A 20605-nucleotide genomic window follows, 5' to 3' on the forward strand; every position below is an offset into this window, starting at 1 on the left:
AAGAGCTGCGAGCCCGGTGCGCGGATCACGTAACGGAGACACGGGGCCCCTTCGCCGCCTTATTTCTTCCCCGTTAAGTATTTTTAACCCAAAGCGAACTCGAGCCTGGCCGCGGCGGGCGAATCTCGGTTTGGGATTTGCTTTTGCCAGTTTTCCACGGGCTCTGAGGTGCTGGGCAGGGAGCAGGATTTGACCTCTCTCCCTGCTTTAATAGCAAATGTCAGCCCGGCTGCCTTTTCCACCTTACGCCAGCCTTGCCTTGCTGCAGCTGTGGGCTTTTTTTTTCCCCCCATTTTGTTGCCTAGAGTAGAAGATGTTATTTTGACTTAATTTCTGCTTTCAAAACCTGGATATCTGTATTTTTGTCTGCGGTAATAAGTAAAAATTATGTGGCAGTCGTCTTAAAAAAACTTCTTTTGACCAAAGATTTTTACACCTCTCAAATGTATATTTGGGATAAAAATAGGATAAAAATTTTTATAGATCATGTGACCCTTCTGAAAACATTTTTTTTAATATCTTTTTGTTTTCTTCTCCCTCCTAAATATCAAAATGCTTGCACGTAATCTGCATCTGGAATAACAGCCATCATTAATTTACTATTTTTTTTCTGGGGCTAGAAACAAGTTTCCTATTTTTTAAATAAAGGACTAGAGACTTAGGAATATCAGATATCTCTGTTTAGTCCCATTGTGACTACCAAACACTTATTTCAGAATACAGGAATTTTGAAACTCTACTTACTTCCTTTCCCTGCATCAAGAAATACAGATTTTTACAGTAAAATGTGGCCATTCCAGATGAGTATTTGTGATTTACATATGTAAATAGGCCTGTCCTTCCTTGTATGTTAATTTCTGTTTTCTGTCACTTCCACCACTTCTTTTGAAATTAACACCAAAGGTGCTCTACATCACTTCACTCTGAATAATACCAACATGATAAAAGAGTTTGTAAAGTTGTAATTAATTAATAGACATCTGAGGACTTCAGTAAGCAACGTAGCTGTTGATAGTCATTAAAGAGAATGTAGTTGTTGGTGTATTTCATTCATTCTTGGTTTGATGCACTTCATTTTAAATACAAAAATGCGACAGTAAATCCTGCTTGTTGTTTTTTGTAGCTTTAGAAACAACGTTTTACCTTATTTCATAATAGAGTGGAAGACTCTTGGATCCATATTTTCTAACACAGATCTCTGCATTTCCTCACCAGCTTTGTATCCTCACAGATCAGAGAGAAAAAGGAACAGAGAGGTGGTTGTGTATTTATATTGTGTGTATTTACATATTACAGGTGACCTAAAATGAAATATTTGCATGTAGGAAAGAAGAGTGTAATAATATTTAATGCTTTCATTTCATTGATAGAACATAAATGTTTAGATAGTACTTTCGGCTTTGTGTCTGGATCTGCATCTGATCTATATATTTTCTCCCATACTTTTGGTGATAAGGGTGTCTGCTACCCTGTGTGGGGAAAAAAAACCAAACCCAAAGGTCTGGAAGGGAAGAGAGGTCTGCTGATAATAGAAAATTTAGAAGCATCTCATTTAGACTGTCAAGTCATCAATCTTTCCTGAAAGCCTGCACCAGCGTAGCTATTGCTGGTACTGATGTCAAATATAAAATATTCTGTAGTAGCTGATCGTATTCTGGAAAGTGGCTGTTCTGCTGCAGTAAGAAGCAAACAGCCTCTTGTTGCCAAAGTGCAGCTACAGCTCTGTAGGTGCACATTTTGATAGCAGACAAGGCCCTGACTAGGAATTTCTGTTGACACCCTTTTGAAACAAATGGGATATTCACACTTCACCTCTATTTTCGGATCTCTGGAAGCAAGTGGAGATCAGTTACTCATGCCGCACTTCTCAAGGCTTTTCTGCAGTGAGAAGGCCGTGGTAGCTTTCTGCCGCTAATGTAAAGTTAGTTTCATGGGACGTGACAGCAATCCTCATCTACAGAAACAACCCTTCTGAATTCGGTTTGAGCTCTCTGGTGCCCTACCTGCATACAGTTAAAGTTTCATGACAAGGCAGAGATGTTTCTCTGAATTAAAAATTGTGATGCCTCATCTGCAGTCTCTGTGGTCACATTTTGTGGTGATTATGAAAACCTGAGCAATCTGTGGTTAATAATTTTTGTACATCACCTAACATGAAGGAATTGATATCTCTTTTATTCTTCAAAACTTCTAAATCACCTGGTTATACTGCAATTAAAAAGGTGAGTGAGAACAAATACGGCACCTTCTGTTTCTGAAATGGCCTTATCAGCTGTGCAGAAGATGAAGCTGTGCCAGGGTTTAGTTCGTCTTTTAGGTAAAAAAGCATTTGAAAAGAGACAAGGATTTTCTCATTTCATGCTGCTGCTGGGTTTTTTTTTTCTGGCAGTGCTAGATTTAGAGTATCCTGTGCAAAGTGGAGAGAACAGAAAACTAGGTGGTGGAAGAGCCACTTAAAGGGGAGAGGGCAAAGAATTTGGAGGGAGTGTGTTCCTGTTTGGGTGCATGTGTATGTTTTATATATATGTAGAACATATATACATACATACAAGTTTAAAGCAGCACTGATGCTTGTTAGGTAGTCTAAATGATTTTGAGCAAACTGCATAGGTATAGGGTTTCTGTTACCATTTAAGATAATAAGCATACCTGGTTTTCTCCTGAGAGTATTGTGCGATTTGATGTTTGTCATAAAGCAAGCCCATTAGGTGAAAGATGGAAAAATAGTTCCAAAGATAGGAGAGTCCTGCCAATTGCTATTCTGGACTTCATTACTTTTCAGTTGGTCTCTGACACAAGACTACACTAGCTACTTTAGACAAAGCTGCAGGAAGCCTTATAATTAACTCTCTTGAAGCTACCGTCATGCAGGAAACTGAAACAAAAATGTCTACCCTTGATGTTTTCACACTTTTTGGAGGGGAGCATGGAAGTGATCTGTAAAAAGTCTCTGATGCTCTAAGCGTTGTTCCAGCAATAGCTTGTTTGGTCAATGAGGTTATCACCAAAACTTTTTTCGCTGCATTTGGAACAGCTGTAAAGCTGGGTTGTATTTTCCTCTTTTGGCAGAAACTTTTTCAGATAGCTTACTAAACTTAGAAAAGAGCAGGTTCTTTTCTTGAGCAGACTCAAAAAATAAAAAATAAAAAAAAAGGTAGCTTGAGAAATCCAGGAATTTCTGAAGTTTATCTACTTTCCTGATGGACTGAAACCATAGTTCCACATATGTTTTTTGACAATAATATTGACTGAAGCATCTTCCATGTCTGGTGATTTGTTCATGTCCTCTCCGTTGCAGTGGCACAAATGTTTGGGCTGCTGGATGGTAGGCCTGACTGGGGAAGTGATCCAGCAGCATGAGGGGTGGGGAGCCTGATTATTTTTCACCTGGATCATTCCCTCCCCTGTTTGCTGCATGGTTGCACAGTATCCATACCAGCATAATCAGGGGAAGGAATGGGTCTGGAATGAGCAGGAAGATAAGGGCAGCTCAAACAGCAGCACTGCTAAATGAGAAAATGCAGCCTACATTAAAATTTTTAAATTATTGCTGTGTTTTGTAACTAAGCTGGATGGCATAGATCCTGTTCTGGGTTCTTCTTGCTGCAGTGCTGGATCATTTAGCCAAATTTAAGTTTTTATGTGTGCCAAATGTGAGCAAATGAACATGAGCAGCAGCTGTTCCCAAATTTCAATATCATGTATATGTACTGTTTGTTGTGCTACTTATTTACTTGGCTTAAACACCTTTTGTGTGCTTTTTTTCAATTCCTCAGTCCTGTTCTCACATGTTTTGTTCTAACTTCTGGTCTCCCGTCGCCATTCTCCGCAGCTCTTTGCTGCAGTCTTCTTAATCATCTCTCCAGCAACTCTGTAACCTCCTGTGACGTTTTGGCTCCAATATTACCTGCATTTCTCTGATAGATGCTACCCTAAATCTTCTCTTGTTCTCTACTGTTATTCCAAGATCAGTTAGATTTTGCTTTCCCTTGCACCTTTCCTAGGATTTGAATATAAAATCTCTTTTCATCTAGCTTACCTTTTATAACCCATGGAGTAATGGATGGGAAGCATTATTTTCTTGCCTTTTTCTGATGACTCTTCCTCTGGCTCTGTGTAGCTGGCTCGGCCTCAAACTCTGCTGGTGCCTGTCCATTCCTCCAAGTGACATGCAGTATGAGCAGGGTTTGTAAATTTATGCCTTTGTAGATTGTGGAGAGCTTTCTCTTGGGGAAAAAAAAGCCTAGGGCATTACTATAGAAGTAGGACCCCTGCGCCTCTTCCTGAAACTCATCCAAATTTTTCTCTTCTGTGCTGATAGGAAAATTCTAGGAGATACCAAGGGAGGGAAGATGTGAAAAGGGACACCGTCTACTAATGCCACAGCATAATACTAATAGAAGCCTGTTGCTGTGGTTTCATCTGATAGAACTGTATGTGGCTGTCAAGAGACAGACATCTTACTCTTTCCTTCTCTTCTGCTCCTGGTTGTGTGGTGTTCGGCCATCCCTTACATTGCTGTAGTGTTGATTGGTGTAAAATCTAATGAGCCAGGTGAAATCACTAACCTAGTAGAAAACTATGCTTTTTTTGTTAGGCTATTTTTTTGCTGTGTGAGCGAGCTGAATTGGTTAGTGATTGAGATGCCGTTCACACCAGCACGGGGCCAAATTCACAGGGAGACTGTAGGGAAAGGAAGGGGACACACACAGCTTTCTCCCTTCAGCATCAGAGAGCTGGGTCAGCAGGTGACCCGTCTTGGGGAACCACAGCATTCCATGATTTGAAGTGAAAGCAGGAAGAGTCGGGCTCTGTCCATGGTGATCGGAGCCACATCCATCTGTTTGTCCTCGCGGTTAGGGAAGCTATGGCACAGCAAGTGCCTCAGTTGAAGAAAAATAAATAAAAAAAAAAACAAGAGGAAAGTTTCCCTCTTTTGAAAGCCTGGTGACAGCTGTGTGGTTGAACTAGTTACTCCTTATCAGAGGCAGGTTTCAGTCTTCTCAAGACTGTCAGTTGGCCCAAGGCACCTGGGTGGTGACCTCGCTTTAGTTTCACTATTACTACAAACTGATAGATGCCTTAGCCTGTCTGCCTGAATTTAAAATAATAATTGTGGCTGAAACTACTCAGATGAAAGTTGTAGTGTAAGGTCAGTGTAGCATATATAACCGCACACGTTATCCTGGGTTGGGTAGAGGAAGAAGTATGTTACCTGCTGCAGACAGCTGCTTTGTCGGTCATGTGGCTGTTTGAAAAATGTGTCTGCCCAATCCTCAGAAAGATAATGTTGACTATATAAGAAATAATCATCCTGTTTCCGGCCTCCCACTCCTAAGCAGTGTCATCAGTAAAACAAGAATAATCAAATTACAGAATATAGATTTCTTTTCTTCAGCATCTTTGTTGACTTCCCACAGTCTTATGACACCTGTACCCATGACTTGATCTACTTTGTTTTCATTGGCAGGCCTGGCTGCAGCAGGGTAGACTCTGCTCCACCTTCCCTGTTCCTGCTCCTGTGCCAGTAGCACCAGTACGGCTGTTTGTCAGGCAGTGGCGTGAACTGGATTGGAAAACTGGTCCGGGATAAAAATAAGTTGTGTTTTCTGTCTGTAGTGGAAGTGGGTTGCCCTGTCGCATTTACTACACAGCCTCACAGACAGCTGTAAAGGTATAAATAAGAAAGGATGCGGAGGAAAGCAGAGCCTGAGCTGGCAGTGCTGCCAACAGATACACTTGTAAGACTGTAGTTTGCAGAAAGCAAGATTTTCTTTTGTGTGCAACACACTGATGCAAAACACAGATTCTGTTTCCTTTTCTGTCCCTTTCTGGTTCGTCGATGGCTCCCGTTGCTTACTCAGGGTCGTCGTTCTGACCTTCAGTGTTACCAGCAAGACACATCTCTGTTCAATGGAGACAGCTGTGTTGCCCACAGGTAATGCTGGTCTTAAACTCCAGTTCAGTGTTTGAGAACCAAGATAAATTATTCTCTGTTCTGGAGATGACACTTTTGCAGAGTAGATCTGCCTGGAAAGCACATGAGGTATCTTTCTCATTTAAGAAGCTTTCCAGCACCGTCTGGGAACATGTAGGAAAATATAAAAATACATGAAAAATAAAACAAAATCCAAAATTTGTCAAATTAGTCAATTAATCAAAATTATTTTACTACAAAATTTGGTTACTGTTTCATCTCATTTGATTTTTAGATAGAGGGTGGGCCGTAGATTTAATTTTGATGCATTAAGCAAGATAATGTGTCTGCTATTGCTTCAAAACTAGTGGTAATTGACCGAGCAACAATGACTGCAATATAGCTAGTAAAGCCAGAGCAATTTTAGGATTTAAAATATTTCCAAGTCTGAGCTGTGGCTTAAGCCCCAAATCTTTTGGTTTTAATGTTGCAGTAAATTTTGTGAATAGGATGCATTCAGAAGTTGGACAAGGGCAAGGTTTGTGAGGAGGTGCTGTTTTTCTTGTGCATACCTGGGCATACTCTACTGTAGCACTCAAACTGCAGAAAGGATTCAAAAGTTTTCACTTACTAGAGAGCGTTGCAGCAAAAAGTACTCTATACTGCCTGTTAAGAAAGAAACAAAGCTATTAACTCATAAGAGAAAGTATGCTGCTTGTACAGATACAGGTTATTTTGAATTTGTTTCAGACATTTGACTTTACATCTGGTAATTGTCAGCTTTGTATGAATAATTCAGTCTATCTGACTTTCAGATGACCAGCTCTAAAGGTAATCTCTCAATAAAACAGTGAAAGCATTGGTCTGAGACATCCATTTTGTTGTGTTGTTTTTTTTAAAATAAGACTTTCCAATATTTACCAAATTATATAACTTCATGCTCTTATACTATGGGTTGGACTCTAGAAATACCACATTCCAGTACATTCCAGGCATCAAACAGAATGAGCAGTGTTTGGATTAATAGCTTCTGCCCATAAAGCTTGCAGCGTAAATATATGAAGTGGCATTTTTAATGAATTAATCCTTTAGCCACTGACATTCAGAAGTGGGTTAGAAACATCAGCAGTGGAGCTTCCCTTCTCACCAACAGACAGAATCTCAGCACAGACACAAATTCTGCCTAAAACTTTCTTGTCGAGTGTAACCATGCTGCTGGCAATACCTAAAACCCTGTGCTTGCCCTGAATTTCTTAATTGATTTGATAGTTCTCTGAAACAGAAGAATGATGTGAAAACGAGTGGGATCTGTATCACTTTGGTATTCCAACATCAGACCCCTTTCAATATGCAGTATTTTGCAGTGACCTACACTATTCAGACCTCAGGCTCTTTTTTTTTTTCTTAATTTTTACACAAACGAAACAAATGGATGATGAAATTCGTATATCTAATTTAACATTTTAGATCAAAGAACTTCAAATACTAACAGTTGCCCTCCCTCATTACAGGATGGGAAAGGAAACAGTATTGATGGGAAAGTCCCTGAATTTCTGGGACTTCCCAGAAGGTTAAGTTTCAGAATATAAATTTATATTCATATTACGTTAGAATGTCATCTTTTATCAGTGTAATCTCTAAGAACCTTCAGTCCAGTCTTACAGTACGCTATTCTGATAAATGTGACGTGTCTGTTAATATTTTCACACTGTAAAATTAACAGAGGCTCTGGAAACAAATTACTTGAGAATGGAAAGAGTTCAGGTAATAATAACCATGTTTACATGGTTATCTGTCTTTATCACATTCCTGCATATGCTTTCATTAAATCATACCTGGTATGTAATTTAAATTATTACAATTTTTGAAACACCTGTATAGAGATGATTCCTTTCTCTGTTGCAGGTGTAAGGTTACTGTATGTTGTATTCTTGGCCCTTGGGCTTGGAGCACTCAAGTTAACCAGACTGATGTCAGTCTGTGTAATGCTCTGGGTTGTTTTGGGTTTTTTTAGTAAGTTGTTCCTGATCTGCTCTGAGCACCAAGAGGGAGCTACGTGATCTTCTGTATAATTTTAAAGTAGCTTTAGTTTTGTTCACTTAAGCATTTGTCATGGACCCTGTGACTGAGACTATGCAAACCTCTGTACCACATACATACGGCAAAGCCTGTGCAGGAGCCACTGTTACTGAATACCCTTGTCTTAACAACATCATCTTCCCACTTCACTCTCTCTAGGAGAGTAGCTTCATTCAGCAGTCAGTCATCAGTCCTGTAGTTGTTTGCTGGGAACAAGTTTCAGTAGTTTCTCCACCTTGGAGGTAACCATTTATTTAATTCAAACATGTGTAGAGTCACTCCCTACAGAGCTGCACACTGCCCCGGGGATTGCAGCAGTTCCTCCAGCTGATGCCTCTGACCTGGGATGTTTAAAGGTTGCTTGGCACATGGACAAAGATCCTTACAACATGTCAAAACGTTGTCAAATATTTCATGCAGCATTTAGGTGGGTCTTTTTCTGTCAGAATGAACGATGGGACGGTAAAAGGCCACAAGACACAGAAATGCATATGGAGGAGAACAAATATGATCCATCTGAATGACTCTGCAAGTCAAGTGGAAATCTCAAGTCCTGACAGGTCTGTCCAGTGGAAAAAAGGAACACATGCACCTTCTTAGGTGGATCTTAACCTTTCTAACTTGGCATCATTTTCTGCTCCAAATACTCCTTTCATTGTTGGTAGGGACACAGTCCTCTTTTCTAACATCATCTCCCGTTTTCTCCCTGTCACAGGGGAAGGAGGAGGTCTCTGTCCACTTGCAAAATTAGCTGTCTTTTCTGTTACTCTGGACTGCCTTAGCTCTTCCCCTGGAACACCTTCACATGCCAATATTTGCTATGAAAGGAGGTGGCCCAAAATGTTCTGCTTGTTGACTGGACACAGCAGGATAAATTATTTATTTGGCATATCTAGATAGCCGGGTGGTACCAGAGCACTGTTTCCATCTTGCTCACTGTGCCAGCCATGTACAACCTACCTCCTTACACAGGGGTCGCGTAGGTGGTGTAGCATGGTGCTGAGCCCAAGCTAACAAGCCCTACTAAGAGGTAGGCTGTACCAGCTTGGGCACAGGGCCTCGTTAGCAGAACAGAGATGTTAGTCCATTCTACCCGTTGCCATACTGAAATTACTTGGGTTCAGGCTGCATCAATACACCCTATGTCCTTTAGGTGGGTGGTGTTTCACGTCCAGCAAGCTTTCACCACGGGATGAACAAGTTCCATCCCTGCCTTGCCAAGTGAGGTGCCCGCTGTTTGCAGAAGTGGGCACCGTTGATGAGCTGCAGCGCCCAGTAGCATCACAGGGGCTCCCTTTTGGAGGCAGACCGGCAGACACACACACGTTACCTCACTGGTCTTAGTACAGATGTAGTCCTATTTTCCTTTTTTCGTTAAAACCTGCCTTCAGACTAGTGCATGGTCACAGTTTCACACTGAGGTTGGAAATGCAAATAGAAGTGATTGGCTTCATGTCACTGCAGTCGGTTACGGTGGGAGGTCGGCTTCACATCTCATGGAGTCATCTATTCCTTAGGTCTCCACTCGCTGCTGTTCCAGTCAAAGGCAAAATTTGACGAGGGCCAGAAATTAAACCTCATCATGAGTGGCTATGCTGATTATTAATTTGCTAGGCCTGTAGCAAATTCTCTAGCAAAGAGCTTGTTCCTGGAGTTTGTGATGAATTCGGTGGGAGCGATAGCTCCTAGATGCTGTCATTAAAAAATCATCCGATGCCGGTATTTTATGTTGTGTTAAAGATGTCTGTGTACAAATGATCCTCTCCAGATACATAGTTGTGGTAATTTTTATTAAGTAGCCGGCAGCCACACTACACATGGCAAAGTGATCCCCAGTACTTTCAGCAGACAGGCGGAGAAGAGGCCTGTATTTTGACAATTTCACGTGGTTTCATTTTTTGTGAAAGGAAAACTTCTTTCTACAGTTAGTAGGAATTGCAAGAAATCAGCATAGGTTGAAAATTAGGTGCTTTTTGTGTTCTAAAAATAATGCCAGAGAAAAGATGGTAAGCTGTAGTAAAGTGCGGTCAGCTTGTATGTAAATGCACTGTATAAACATAACATTGGTAAGAAAAGAACTACAAAATGTGCTGAATTCTCAGAAACAAGCAAGTTCTCATGAAGTCTCTGTGAATAGATTGTGTATACTGCCCAGGACATCCTTAAAAATCTATATTTTCTTTAAATTTCAGTTTGCAGACATCTTTTAGGGTGTTTTGGGGTGGGTTTTTTTCTGCACACATTCACTAATGGTGTTTATAACTAGTTCTCACAATTCTGTCACACGTTAAGGATCACAGACATAAAGCATGTGAATTAGTCTTTTAATACCCTAAGTGCATTCAATATGAGGGCAGAGCATTTATAAATAGAACGTATTTATGGATTATGTTTTCAATAACAATAGTAGTTACTCAATGACTTTATAACCCTTCTGGGATTTGTTTTGACATTTTGTTTTGTCTAAGTGAAGTCTGGTAGCATTTTGGGGGAATTTGTGAATGCAAAAGGGATAAGACAGTGGAGGGGCATTTGTTTGGTTTTCATTGTTAATGCCTTAGGAAATGCTTGCTCTGGTCTCTCCCCTCGGGCTCTTCTACCAGGCTCTTTGCAGACCTATCCCGAATATTAGATAAGGTTAGGAAAAAATTTTTTTTAAAAAACACATATATTGTCAGTAGAATTAAAATATGTAGGTTTGGGTTTTTTTAAGCTGTGCAGGGGGGTTCACCCTTACATTTAGTGCCCAGTTCACCGTCTCTAAGGGAAAGGTTGTAATTCAGTCAGGTCCCTTGATTCTATATTGAGCAAGAAAAGGCAGTATAGATTAAACCTGAACTAAAATATGTGCGTGTACCAAGTGCTTGCTGCTGGATACTCTTGTATTTGTTTGTTCATAGAATCTGTGATACAAGAAATAAATTGCTGTTAATTGCTGTCAGAGTCTCTTTTCCCTTTAAAAAGCTTGAGGGCAGAAAGACTAGATACTAGTACAATGCCACGAGCGTGGAGTTAAATCAGGAAGATCCAGCAGTGACAAGTGTTTAAGAAACTTTCACTCACACACCTTACCTGCTCATACTGATTCACCATCTGCCTGGTAAATGTCAGCTTGCTTCTGTTATGCTAACAGAGAACCAAATCTAGAGGAGATGGCTGATTGGGGTGCTCGCCACTGTAGCTGTGAGATTAAGATTTTTGGTCTCCTGCTCTTGTTTTAAAGTCTGCCACTGCTTTTTCTTTAGTGAAAGGGAAATTGAGCATGCAACACAAGTAGTTTTTTCCAATACTTTCTTCATTTACATATCTAAATCTGTTAAGTGTGAGAAATTTTCACCGACTTTGGAAGTGCAGCTACAACCACACTGGAAGTTTTGTTGGGAAAGTCATGAGCCAGAAAAGTTTGTTAGGCATATTCAGGGCTCCTGGTTGCATTTCTTCTGTGATCTGTATGAAAACACTACATTGTTTGCCTCTCTTGCATTGGCTGTTAACAGCATGTATTCAGTCAGCAAAGAGTTTTCAGACACTTCTCCGAGTGTCATATTGATGGAGACAGAAGTGGGACTACAGGTATTACGTTCAGCTGATGGTCTGATTCTGCTTTGTGCAAGATCTCTTTACAGTGAGATTCAATTTTTCTTGTAAGTTAAAGATCAAGTATTTTAACTTCAGTGACAAGAAGAATTTTTCCGGCTTTTTATTCCGCAGTTTGCCTGGCAGATTGCTGTGTGTCAGTGCAAATGATCTGAAGACCCTTCTTCATTTCTTGGCGTTTTCAGTGGAGTTGGTTGTTGAGGCCAGTCTTTTACTTCTGCCTCCACTCGGTTTGCTCGGCCCTTGTGCTGCCCTGACCCAGAAGCTGGCGTGACCATGTGGTGAACCCCTTCAGAGAAGTAATAAAAAGTAGATTTAATACAAAGCAGCAAACATTGGTTGTGTTCACAGTATGGCACACAGTCTTGTCACCCTGAGGAGAGAGGGCAGGAGGAGAAAGTACCCACAGGGCAGCGGCAGGGGCAGTGCCAGCTTGGGATGACAGAGAAGATCTGGTGTAAATTGCAATTCCTGTGCCAACCCACTGCAGTCATTAGCGACAGAGAGAGATAATTATGGGCCTGTCTTGTCCTGTTGAGCATTTGTTACTGGTTATTTGAAGTCCCGTGTGTTAGCTGTAAATAAAATTATTTTTCTCTGAACACTTTCAGTCTGGCAGCCATTGAATGGAGTTCATAAAGCAGCTGTTGAGCCGCGGCTGAAAGGGCTGCCACGCGGCAAGGTGACAGTGGAAGTGTTTACAGATTTCATGCGAATATTCTCAGTACTTGCAGTGGAAAGGTGAAAACAAAAAATAGCATACGTGAGTGGTGTTTGGTGACCCTCTCAGTGCTTTCACAGTGGATCTGTGGCTTTATAAAGCCACATATATTAAATACGGAGTGAGTTGAATTCCTGGAACTTTGGATGGTGGAGCTGTATTTGCTTCCTTGAGCAATCATACTGGCACACCTGCTATGAATAAAGCCAAATACAGGGTTTGAGAAACAGGCCTTGCCTCAGTTTCCCACCCCCCTCAGCCCCCTTGCTGCTCCGGCCCTTTGCTGTCGTGAGCCGTGGGGTGGCTGAATATTGAACTGGATCAGGGGCCTCTGCAGGTGGTGGCTGGAGCAGTGTCTGCCTGGATGTGGCACAGGTTGGGCTCAGAATGGGCATAGGTTTGTTGGGTCTCTGCTCTGCACTGGTTTTGGAGGCTGTCGTGCTGTTCTTCAAAATCTGGGTGTGTACTTTAATAAAATAAAACCAGAAGTCATCATCTAGGCTGTGGAGGAGAAGGAGTCTTCAAAGCGTGTCACTTGGTAAAGCCGTGCTTGCTTGTGAGCAGTCTGTGGCAGTACATCTGACATGTAAAGTGAACCGTGTTGCCTCAAGGTGTGGTTATATTGTATGGCCCATAACTGTCAGCATAAGCATTGACTGATAACAGTGAATTGTCACCACGATGTTACTAAAGAGAAAGAAAAGAATAGCACGGAGGGAGAAGTAGTATGTTTTATTGTGCCAGCTGGTACAACTGAAAAGCACGGAAAGCTTTGGGGCATTCAGGACCTTCATGTACAAAAAGTGGATGGAAAGTTGTATCTGCTGTAACAGCCACAGTGAGGTATTTTGGTTCTGGGATTTAGTGGTGTTTGGGAAAAGACCTCCACCTTTTTTCTTCAGTCCATCCTGGAAAAAAAAAAAAGCAGCCTTGTCTGTGGAGCAGGAGAGCTCTATGGCTCGTGTGAGCAAGGAGAAGCCAAGGAGCAGAGCCTAATGTTCAGGAAAGATGCTGGCATTCACAAGGACATTTGGGACAGGAGAAAAAGGAGAAAGCAAGATATGCTAGGGAGACCACAGACGTGGCAGGCTGTGAGAAGACAGAATTATGTCTTCCTGGCTCTGTAAGGAGATGGGAGAGGCAGTAACTCTGCTCATGCTCTGAATACATAGCATTGGTGCTCGCTTTAAATAACAGAGATTACAGGATTTACCATTATCTGTAGCACACCTAGTTCAGCATCCTGTCTTTAAGATACTGAAGATCAGTAGGCACCTCAAAAGACTACTGGAACCTGCAAAAATGTGGCATAATTTTCTCCCCTCATGAAAGTCTTTATTTGAATTTTTAAGGATTAGAGACTGATTTAAATCTCATGAGGTTTTATATTCCTTTCAGTTCTGCACTACTTTTGGTATGAAATAACCACACTAATTCTGGATATTCTTGGATATTCTTGTAATCCGTGTGCATGTCTAACCCCTGTTTGAATCCTGATAAATTGCTTATCAGCATCAGCATCAGTGCTCTATTTGTGCAGTACATAAAGTGTGAAATTTCATATTTTTAATAGATATTTTTAAATTTTCATTTTTATACTTTTAGATTTGTCACCTTTCAGCTTCACTGTTCTTATAATCAGGCAGTGCATGTTTCTCATTTACTTACCCTGTTACTAATTTAAATATAGATTTTTAGTGTTTGAAGCATTTCTCTCTTTTCTGGGGAAAATACTACAATTCTGTCCAGTCTCTTCATACTGCAGGTTTTCAATGCTGCAAATACTTGCTTTCTCTGAACACGCAGATTCCACAGAACCCGTTTTTAACACAGGCTCCCAACCTCTGCACTGTAATCCAGCTGATGTATAGGGTCCCTCTATACAAATACGATTTTTAAAGATTACCCTGTCTCTCATTACTGTTGCAGTCTGCCACTTCAGCTTTTCTTGTTACAGATGCATGTTAAGCAGAAATCTGAAGTGAACTGTCTGCAGTAGTGCCGTGGCCCCCTTTCCAAGGTTATGCAACTAACGAGACAGGTTCGTTTGGATTTTTCTACAGTGTGTGTAGTTCAGTTTCTCTGCATTCTGCAACTCTTTGTGTTTATTAGCATCCGTCTTCTGTTGCCCCGCTTGGTGTAAATTCAGCTAGTACAGTTAGTTGTCTTCTGCTGAACTTCTTTCTCCCAGTCCTCATTTGGCTAAAAACAAATCACTGTGTGTCAGCTGAACGTTTCACTATTTGGCTCTTCACCTCCGGAGTTTCAGATCATCAGTACGTATGTTGTTAAGAAAGTGTCAGTAAGTATAATACTAGCTCTTTTGAACTAATAAAGACAGTTGTGTACTGCGTAAAAGTCATGAGTTAAACCGTCTCTAACCAGGTAATCTCATCAGCTTTCTTAACCTGTGTTCAGAGTTCATAGCTGGGGTGTTTTAGACAAGCAGGCTCTGGTTTTCCAGCACTGGTTGTTAATAGCTAACTGTTTTTTTCAGTTAGTTTCATTTAGAATACTTGTTTCAAGATGAACTACAGCAATTGCTAATTTTTTTCTCAAAATGAGGGTGTGTATCCTCTCCTGACAAGACGGAAAGTAGCCTGGAAGCAGGGAGGAATAAGAAGGTGTGCTCCCATGTACCTTCCCTGCCCTGGACACTTGTTCCCCACCAGGACATTTTCAGATCCCTGCCTCCATTCGAGAAGTCCTGGTGTGGTGGTTGCCAGGGAAATCAGTGCCAGGGAGCCGGGTGGGCCATTCTGAACGGGGCAGGAGGAGCAAAGGGATGGGGTGGCGGGGTGAGCCTGAGCACCCACAAGAGCAGAGAGACACTGGGGTACCCGTCAGCAAGGCTTGTCTAGACTAGGGGTATAGAGAGTTTAGAAAGGAGGTGCAGGATTGGCATTCGTTTGTATGTGTGGGGAGGTTAAGGGTTCAAACCAAACATCATTTCATCTGTTACATTTCAAGAACTAATAGGAATTGACAACCTTAATTTCAGCCATCATGGTCTCATCTGTACACACAACTTCAGTACTTACAATGTTGTAGGTGCCTGGTCTTGTATATCTTCACAATCTTAATCATACCATAAGTTAAAGCAAACATGAAACAATGCAGTAATCAGTGTATCTGGAATATGATGTCATGATGCTCAAAAATCTGATTCCATCTTTTTCTCACCAGTTATTGTGAAAGGTAGTAGTGAAGATGTTAGAATACAAACACCGTCATGTATAAGTGCAAGGTAAATTGAACCAAATTCAAGAGTACTTAGAACTTGCGAATAACACGAGACTAAGAGCTTGTGCAAAAACTACAAGTGACATTGGAAACTCACTGTGTCAAGATGTAAGTGTTGCAGGCAGCTTCCTGCATTGCTTGGTGCTTAGTGTGTGTTATGAGGAAGTTCCTTTTAGGTGTTTGCAAGTCACGTTAAGAATTTGATTTCCGAAATGGTGGTGGTGTAGAGGAGGCAGCACCTCAAACAGTTAATGCTTTTGCTGATTACGTATGCAAAAGATGATGCAAGTGTGGAAACCAAGCTTGTAAAATCAGAGGTCCTTTGCTGAATAGTGTGTGAGAGGAATGAAAATTCTTCCTAGGAAAGCATTGCATTTATCAGCAGGAATTTGGCAACATCCACCTTTGCGAACATTGCTAAATACCTGATTCAAGAGATTCCTCACTTACACGTTTCTACTTACACATCTACACTTGCACATCTATTTCTAATGCCATTTGTATAGCAATTGACTCCATACTGGAGTCACAATTTCTATCAGCAAACAAAAGCATTGTTAGTTTTGCAGCATACTTTAATTTATACATGGAAAATTGTTTGTTAAAGTTCTTTTTGCGTACTTGGCTGGGAGATGTTGCTGATGCAAAAAGATCTGCTCCTGAAATGGTTCCGATGATGGTTCCAGTCTTTTGACTGGAGTCACTATGACGCGCACATAGGAATTGGGAAAAAGTTGTTGATTTGCCTACCTGGCTGATACTCGCAAAAAAGTGTTAAAACTAGGTACCTCCTTAAAAACTATAAAAATCAAAGGGAAACCTATGGTAGTCTGGTTTGTCGTTTGCACTTTTGAAAACGCAGAATACTCCAAAAAAAAATTGGGTATATAATATGTAGGACTGAGACTGTTAAAATGTAATTCGTGTGTTAAAGTTGGGATGGAAAAGCACTTAAACTGTTGTCATTAATGAAGTCTCTAAGAACTGTTGGTAATGTATGCTGCAAATAGTAATAGTGCCTGGGTTTTCTTTTGTGCTTTCTGGAAGGTGAAATGCAACGTGGAGAAGACCTAGTAGGAAAGAATCGGGTTATTCTATTTGCATGGACATGGGCTATTCCTGAAATTCTTGTAAAATGTAATGTCTCAACTACTTATAATGCAGTGAGTTTACAATTAATTTCTTTCATGGGCAGTTTACCAATATATACATATAGGTAGAGTATTGTTTATCTGTGAGCATTTGTCGGACTAATACCTGGTTTATGTGTGACAAAAATCATGGCGACAGGGAGAGGTATAACAAAATTCCAGGTGCTTAGAAGAATTTAATTTGCTTTTGCCAAAAATTTATATGCTTTCTTTCATTGCTTGTTTTTAAGGAAAATCAGGTTTACTTCTTTTCCTTCTTTTAATTTCCTGAGAGTTTCTAAACTGATGTTGGAACTAAATATTTGGTACTTAAATATTCCAGTGTTCACACACCAAACACAAAAGCTCATTTGAACAATCACTTACGATTCTAAATGTACAGATTTTGATTTATATACATTGACTTCCTTTCTTTGGAAGTGAGATGCAGCTACTGGTTTGAAATACTGTTTTATCAGTGTTGATTAGCAATCATTTACTGTAAGACAGACATTTCATATTATCCTCAGGGTTGAAGTGTGACTCTACTGCTTTAGGCAGTACATCTCCAAAGAGTATTCTATTTCTTCTAATACTGAAGTGTAGTTTGCATTGAAATGGCAGTTTCCCTGACTTTGTGTTTAAAATGAAATGTCTTGAATGTGGCCATGGTGCCACCACCTGTATTGACACCTCTGAGTCTTGTCCTCGGGGAGGGGGGGGGCAGTAAAGTTGAGCAAGGAGAGGGGCATTTCTCCTTCTTTCCACCTTTCTTCTGATCTGATCTTCTTATCCTCTGCCTCCAAGCCCTTTCCCAAAGCAGAAATGCTCTGCTGGTTGTTTTTCTCCAGCTCTGAAGAGGCATGTGCTGCCTTAGGGTAGCCAGAGCTCTGAAGTCGATTGGGCAGCACAGGGTGGTACACAGAATTAGCATTGTGGCCATGGAGGTAATGTCCACTCTTAATATTTGGTATTTGCAGTTCTGTATAATACAGTGGTATATCACCATTGGGCACATTCCCTTGTGTTTTGAAGCTTTTTTTATATTAAATATTCTCATATCAGTATTTAAAGAAAAACTGAAAAGTAATTTTCACAGATTGGTGCAGAATTTAACATTCCTTGCACTCTGCCTACATGCATGAGTTTGGAAGTTATGCAACCTCTTTTTATAGGATTGTGTCTTCTGGTGATCTAGGCTTGCTCAGTTATCGCTTAGAAATACGAGTGTATTAGGAGCTTTATACAATGCAAAACTTAGGTCATGACAGACTACCCCTTGCCTCTCAATATAAAAATATTTATTTGCAGTAAGGTTCAAGTAGAAATGGCTTCCATCGCTATGTATACTGACTTGAAAACTACCGAGTAGAAAAGACCGAGTTGCTGTGACATAGGGCTGTACACACTCTGGTTGTGGAAAGAATTTGCATGGAGGTGTTGCATATTTAGTTCAGACAGAAGAAAAAAGAAGACTGAAAAATTAGTGCCTGACACAGGAGCAATTGCTGTTGGTTATCTGCAGCTGCGGGGGAGAGGGAGGGCTGTGCCAGGGCACATTGTCACCTTCCTGCGCCCTTCCTGACAAACCACCAGTCATTATTCCAAATTGTGGAGGTACTAGGTCATCACAGTGCAATTGCTCAAGCAGTTTTTTTAGGATGAGCAAAACGCATTTTTTTTTTCTGCTCTTGTTATTTGGAGGAGACTGGGCCTGTTTTTTCAGAGACATTACACACAGAAAAATCCACCTGAGGCAGACACCTGGCATGAAAAAATTTTGCCTGAATGCTAATAGTTTGGCAACATTTTAATAAGCAAATGAAAACAGTATGTAGTAATGGGAATTCAGCTGCAGTGATTGCTACCAGATCCACCAAGAATAATGGACTTGCATGCCAACCCAGACTTATGACAAATATTGTGATTGTAGGTAACTAAATGACCATGGAATCTGGAGCAGAGAACCAGCAGAGTGGAGATGCAGCGGTTACAGAGGCAGAAACCCAACAGATGACAGTACAGGCACAACCACAGATTGCAACGTTAGCCCAGGTATAAAAATCATACGATGTAATAGTTTTACCTATTGGATAATTTTTTTAAGAGGGATAATGTCTGCTCATGGGCCTGAGAGAAGGTACCATTGATACAATTCTGAAACAGGTGTGATGTATAGTTCCTTTAATATTTGTCTTCACATTTTTAAAGCAGTAGAGATTTTTAACTTCCCATCACACTAGGCTGTGTTAGTTCTGAAGAACTGTATGTGTGTGAACTGTGTAATGGTAACAGAATAATGAATGAAAAGATTTCTAGCATTCTGTACCACAACCATACCACCGAAAGATATTTTTTTCAAAATATGTAATTTACTGTCTTTTTTATATTGACTGGATTGTTTTGCTGTTATGTTTTCTGTTAGAAACTTGTCTATAGCAGTCAGTTATATTCTGAAGAAAACAAACTGAAAAAATAGATCGATAATGCAGCAAATACAGCATCTTATCAGATGTTATATCTGCCCTAACCATGGCAAGGGGCGTTGGAACAAGATGATCTTTAAGGTCCCTTCCAACCCAAACCATTCTATGATTCTATGATTCTGTGGGATTAACATTATAAACATTATAATCAAGTGGAACAACCTGGCATTTGACAGCTCATGTTATCCTGTTGTCTCCAGAATATCACAGAATTGTTGGCTGTTGTAGAGAAAAAGTAGTAGATCATTTATTATCCCCAAATTATTTTGGAGACAGGAAATGCGATCCCAGCTACGGCTCTGATTTTTGGAACCTGGTTTCATTCTTGGATACACTGATGGTTGGCAGGAGCAACTCCATTGTGTAAATGAGTACAGAATCTGTTTGTCTGTCTTCTGTAACCATTTCATTTTAAAACTATTCGCAGTCTGCAAAGAACAAACAGGTTTTTTAGACCTCCTAATTTGGGGAATTGAGTGTCTTTTACGTGGCACAAGTGTTAAATCGCTTATCATTGTATAAATGATTAATGTCTTTTTCAAGTCATTACACCTTTTGGTAAACCAGAGATAGTACACTTCCATTCAAGTGGTAGTACAGGGATTGGAGCTGTTAAAATGTACGGGGTGATTTTGTTCAGCGGAGCTGTAGTGTGAATTTACAGGACACCAGCTGCCCTGCACCAGCTTGCCTCTTTGGGCAGCTTTCTCACTGTCTAACTTAGGCACAGGATGTAGGTGGTGTGAATAACACTTCAGTGTGAACTGAGTGGAAGTAGTTTATTTCTCTTGCAAAACCAGTAAACTGCTTCTCACTTGGTATGCATTAAGATTTAGTCCAGAGAAGCAGAAATGTTTCCAGTTTGTGTGATAACATACTAACCTCCAGGTAGCTGAACTTACAGGTATGTAGTGGGTTGAATGCACTCTACTCGGGCAAAATTACCCTGGCACTTGAATGAGATTTTTTTCTGAGTAAGAAAAAGCTATTCAGCTATGCTTAAAAACCATGTGAACCACAAAGGAACGTGTTGTATTTTTCCTAATTTCCTCTGTTACCATTCACTGTATTATTTCAACCTCAGCTTTTCCCCAAGTTTTATATTCCTTGTGGAGGTGATAAAACAGTCTAAACATAATTCCTTGTCTTGTTCACATCAGTGTTACGTTATTACAATATTTTTAATATGTGAAGTGGCAGTGTTTGGCATTAGGGAGTGCCCTCAGAGGCTTTGGCAAATCTAAATAACTAATTATGTCAATTTAAATTCTTTTATTATCTCTTGTAAGGTCACCCCTCTTATAAGCTTAGTTTAATTGCTGCATTTTTAGCGAGTTCAGGGTAGTTTTTAGAGTCAAAAGGAAACTCGTTCCAGTTCCACAAGGTATGAGTCAGAGACATCTGCGGAAGTTACACTCTGCTGTTGGCTTAA

The 20605-nt window shown here is 40.5% G+C and overlaps 1 protein-coding gene across 2 annotated transcripts in view; it reads left to right on the top strand.

Annotated features, from left to right (window-relative positions):
* CREB1 (cAMP responsive element binding protein 1) overlaps positions 1-20605 on the top strand; it is a 31919-nt gene that overhangs the window by 1150 nt on the left and 10164 nt on the right. The window contains exon 2 of one of the 2 annotated variants that reach the window (XM_063340411.1): positions 18621-18742. The exons of the other annotated variant lie outside the window; for it this stretch is intronic. Within the exon in view, the coding sequence (XP_063196481.1) occupies positions 18629-18742 (114 nt within the window). The 5' untranslated portion in view covers positions 18621-18628. The remainder of the gene's footprint in view (positions 1-18620; positions 18743-20605) is intronic. 2 annotated transcript variants of the gene reach the window in all.

This window comes from Chroicocephalus ridibundus, chromosome 7 (assembly GCF_963924245.1).
Source record: "Chroicocephalus ridibundus chromosome 7, bChrRid1.1, whole genome shotgun sequence".
Classification (NCBI taxonomy): Eukaryota; Metazoa; Chordata; class Aves; order Charadriiformes; family Laridae; genus Chroicocephalus; species Chroicocephalus ridibundus.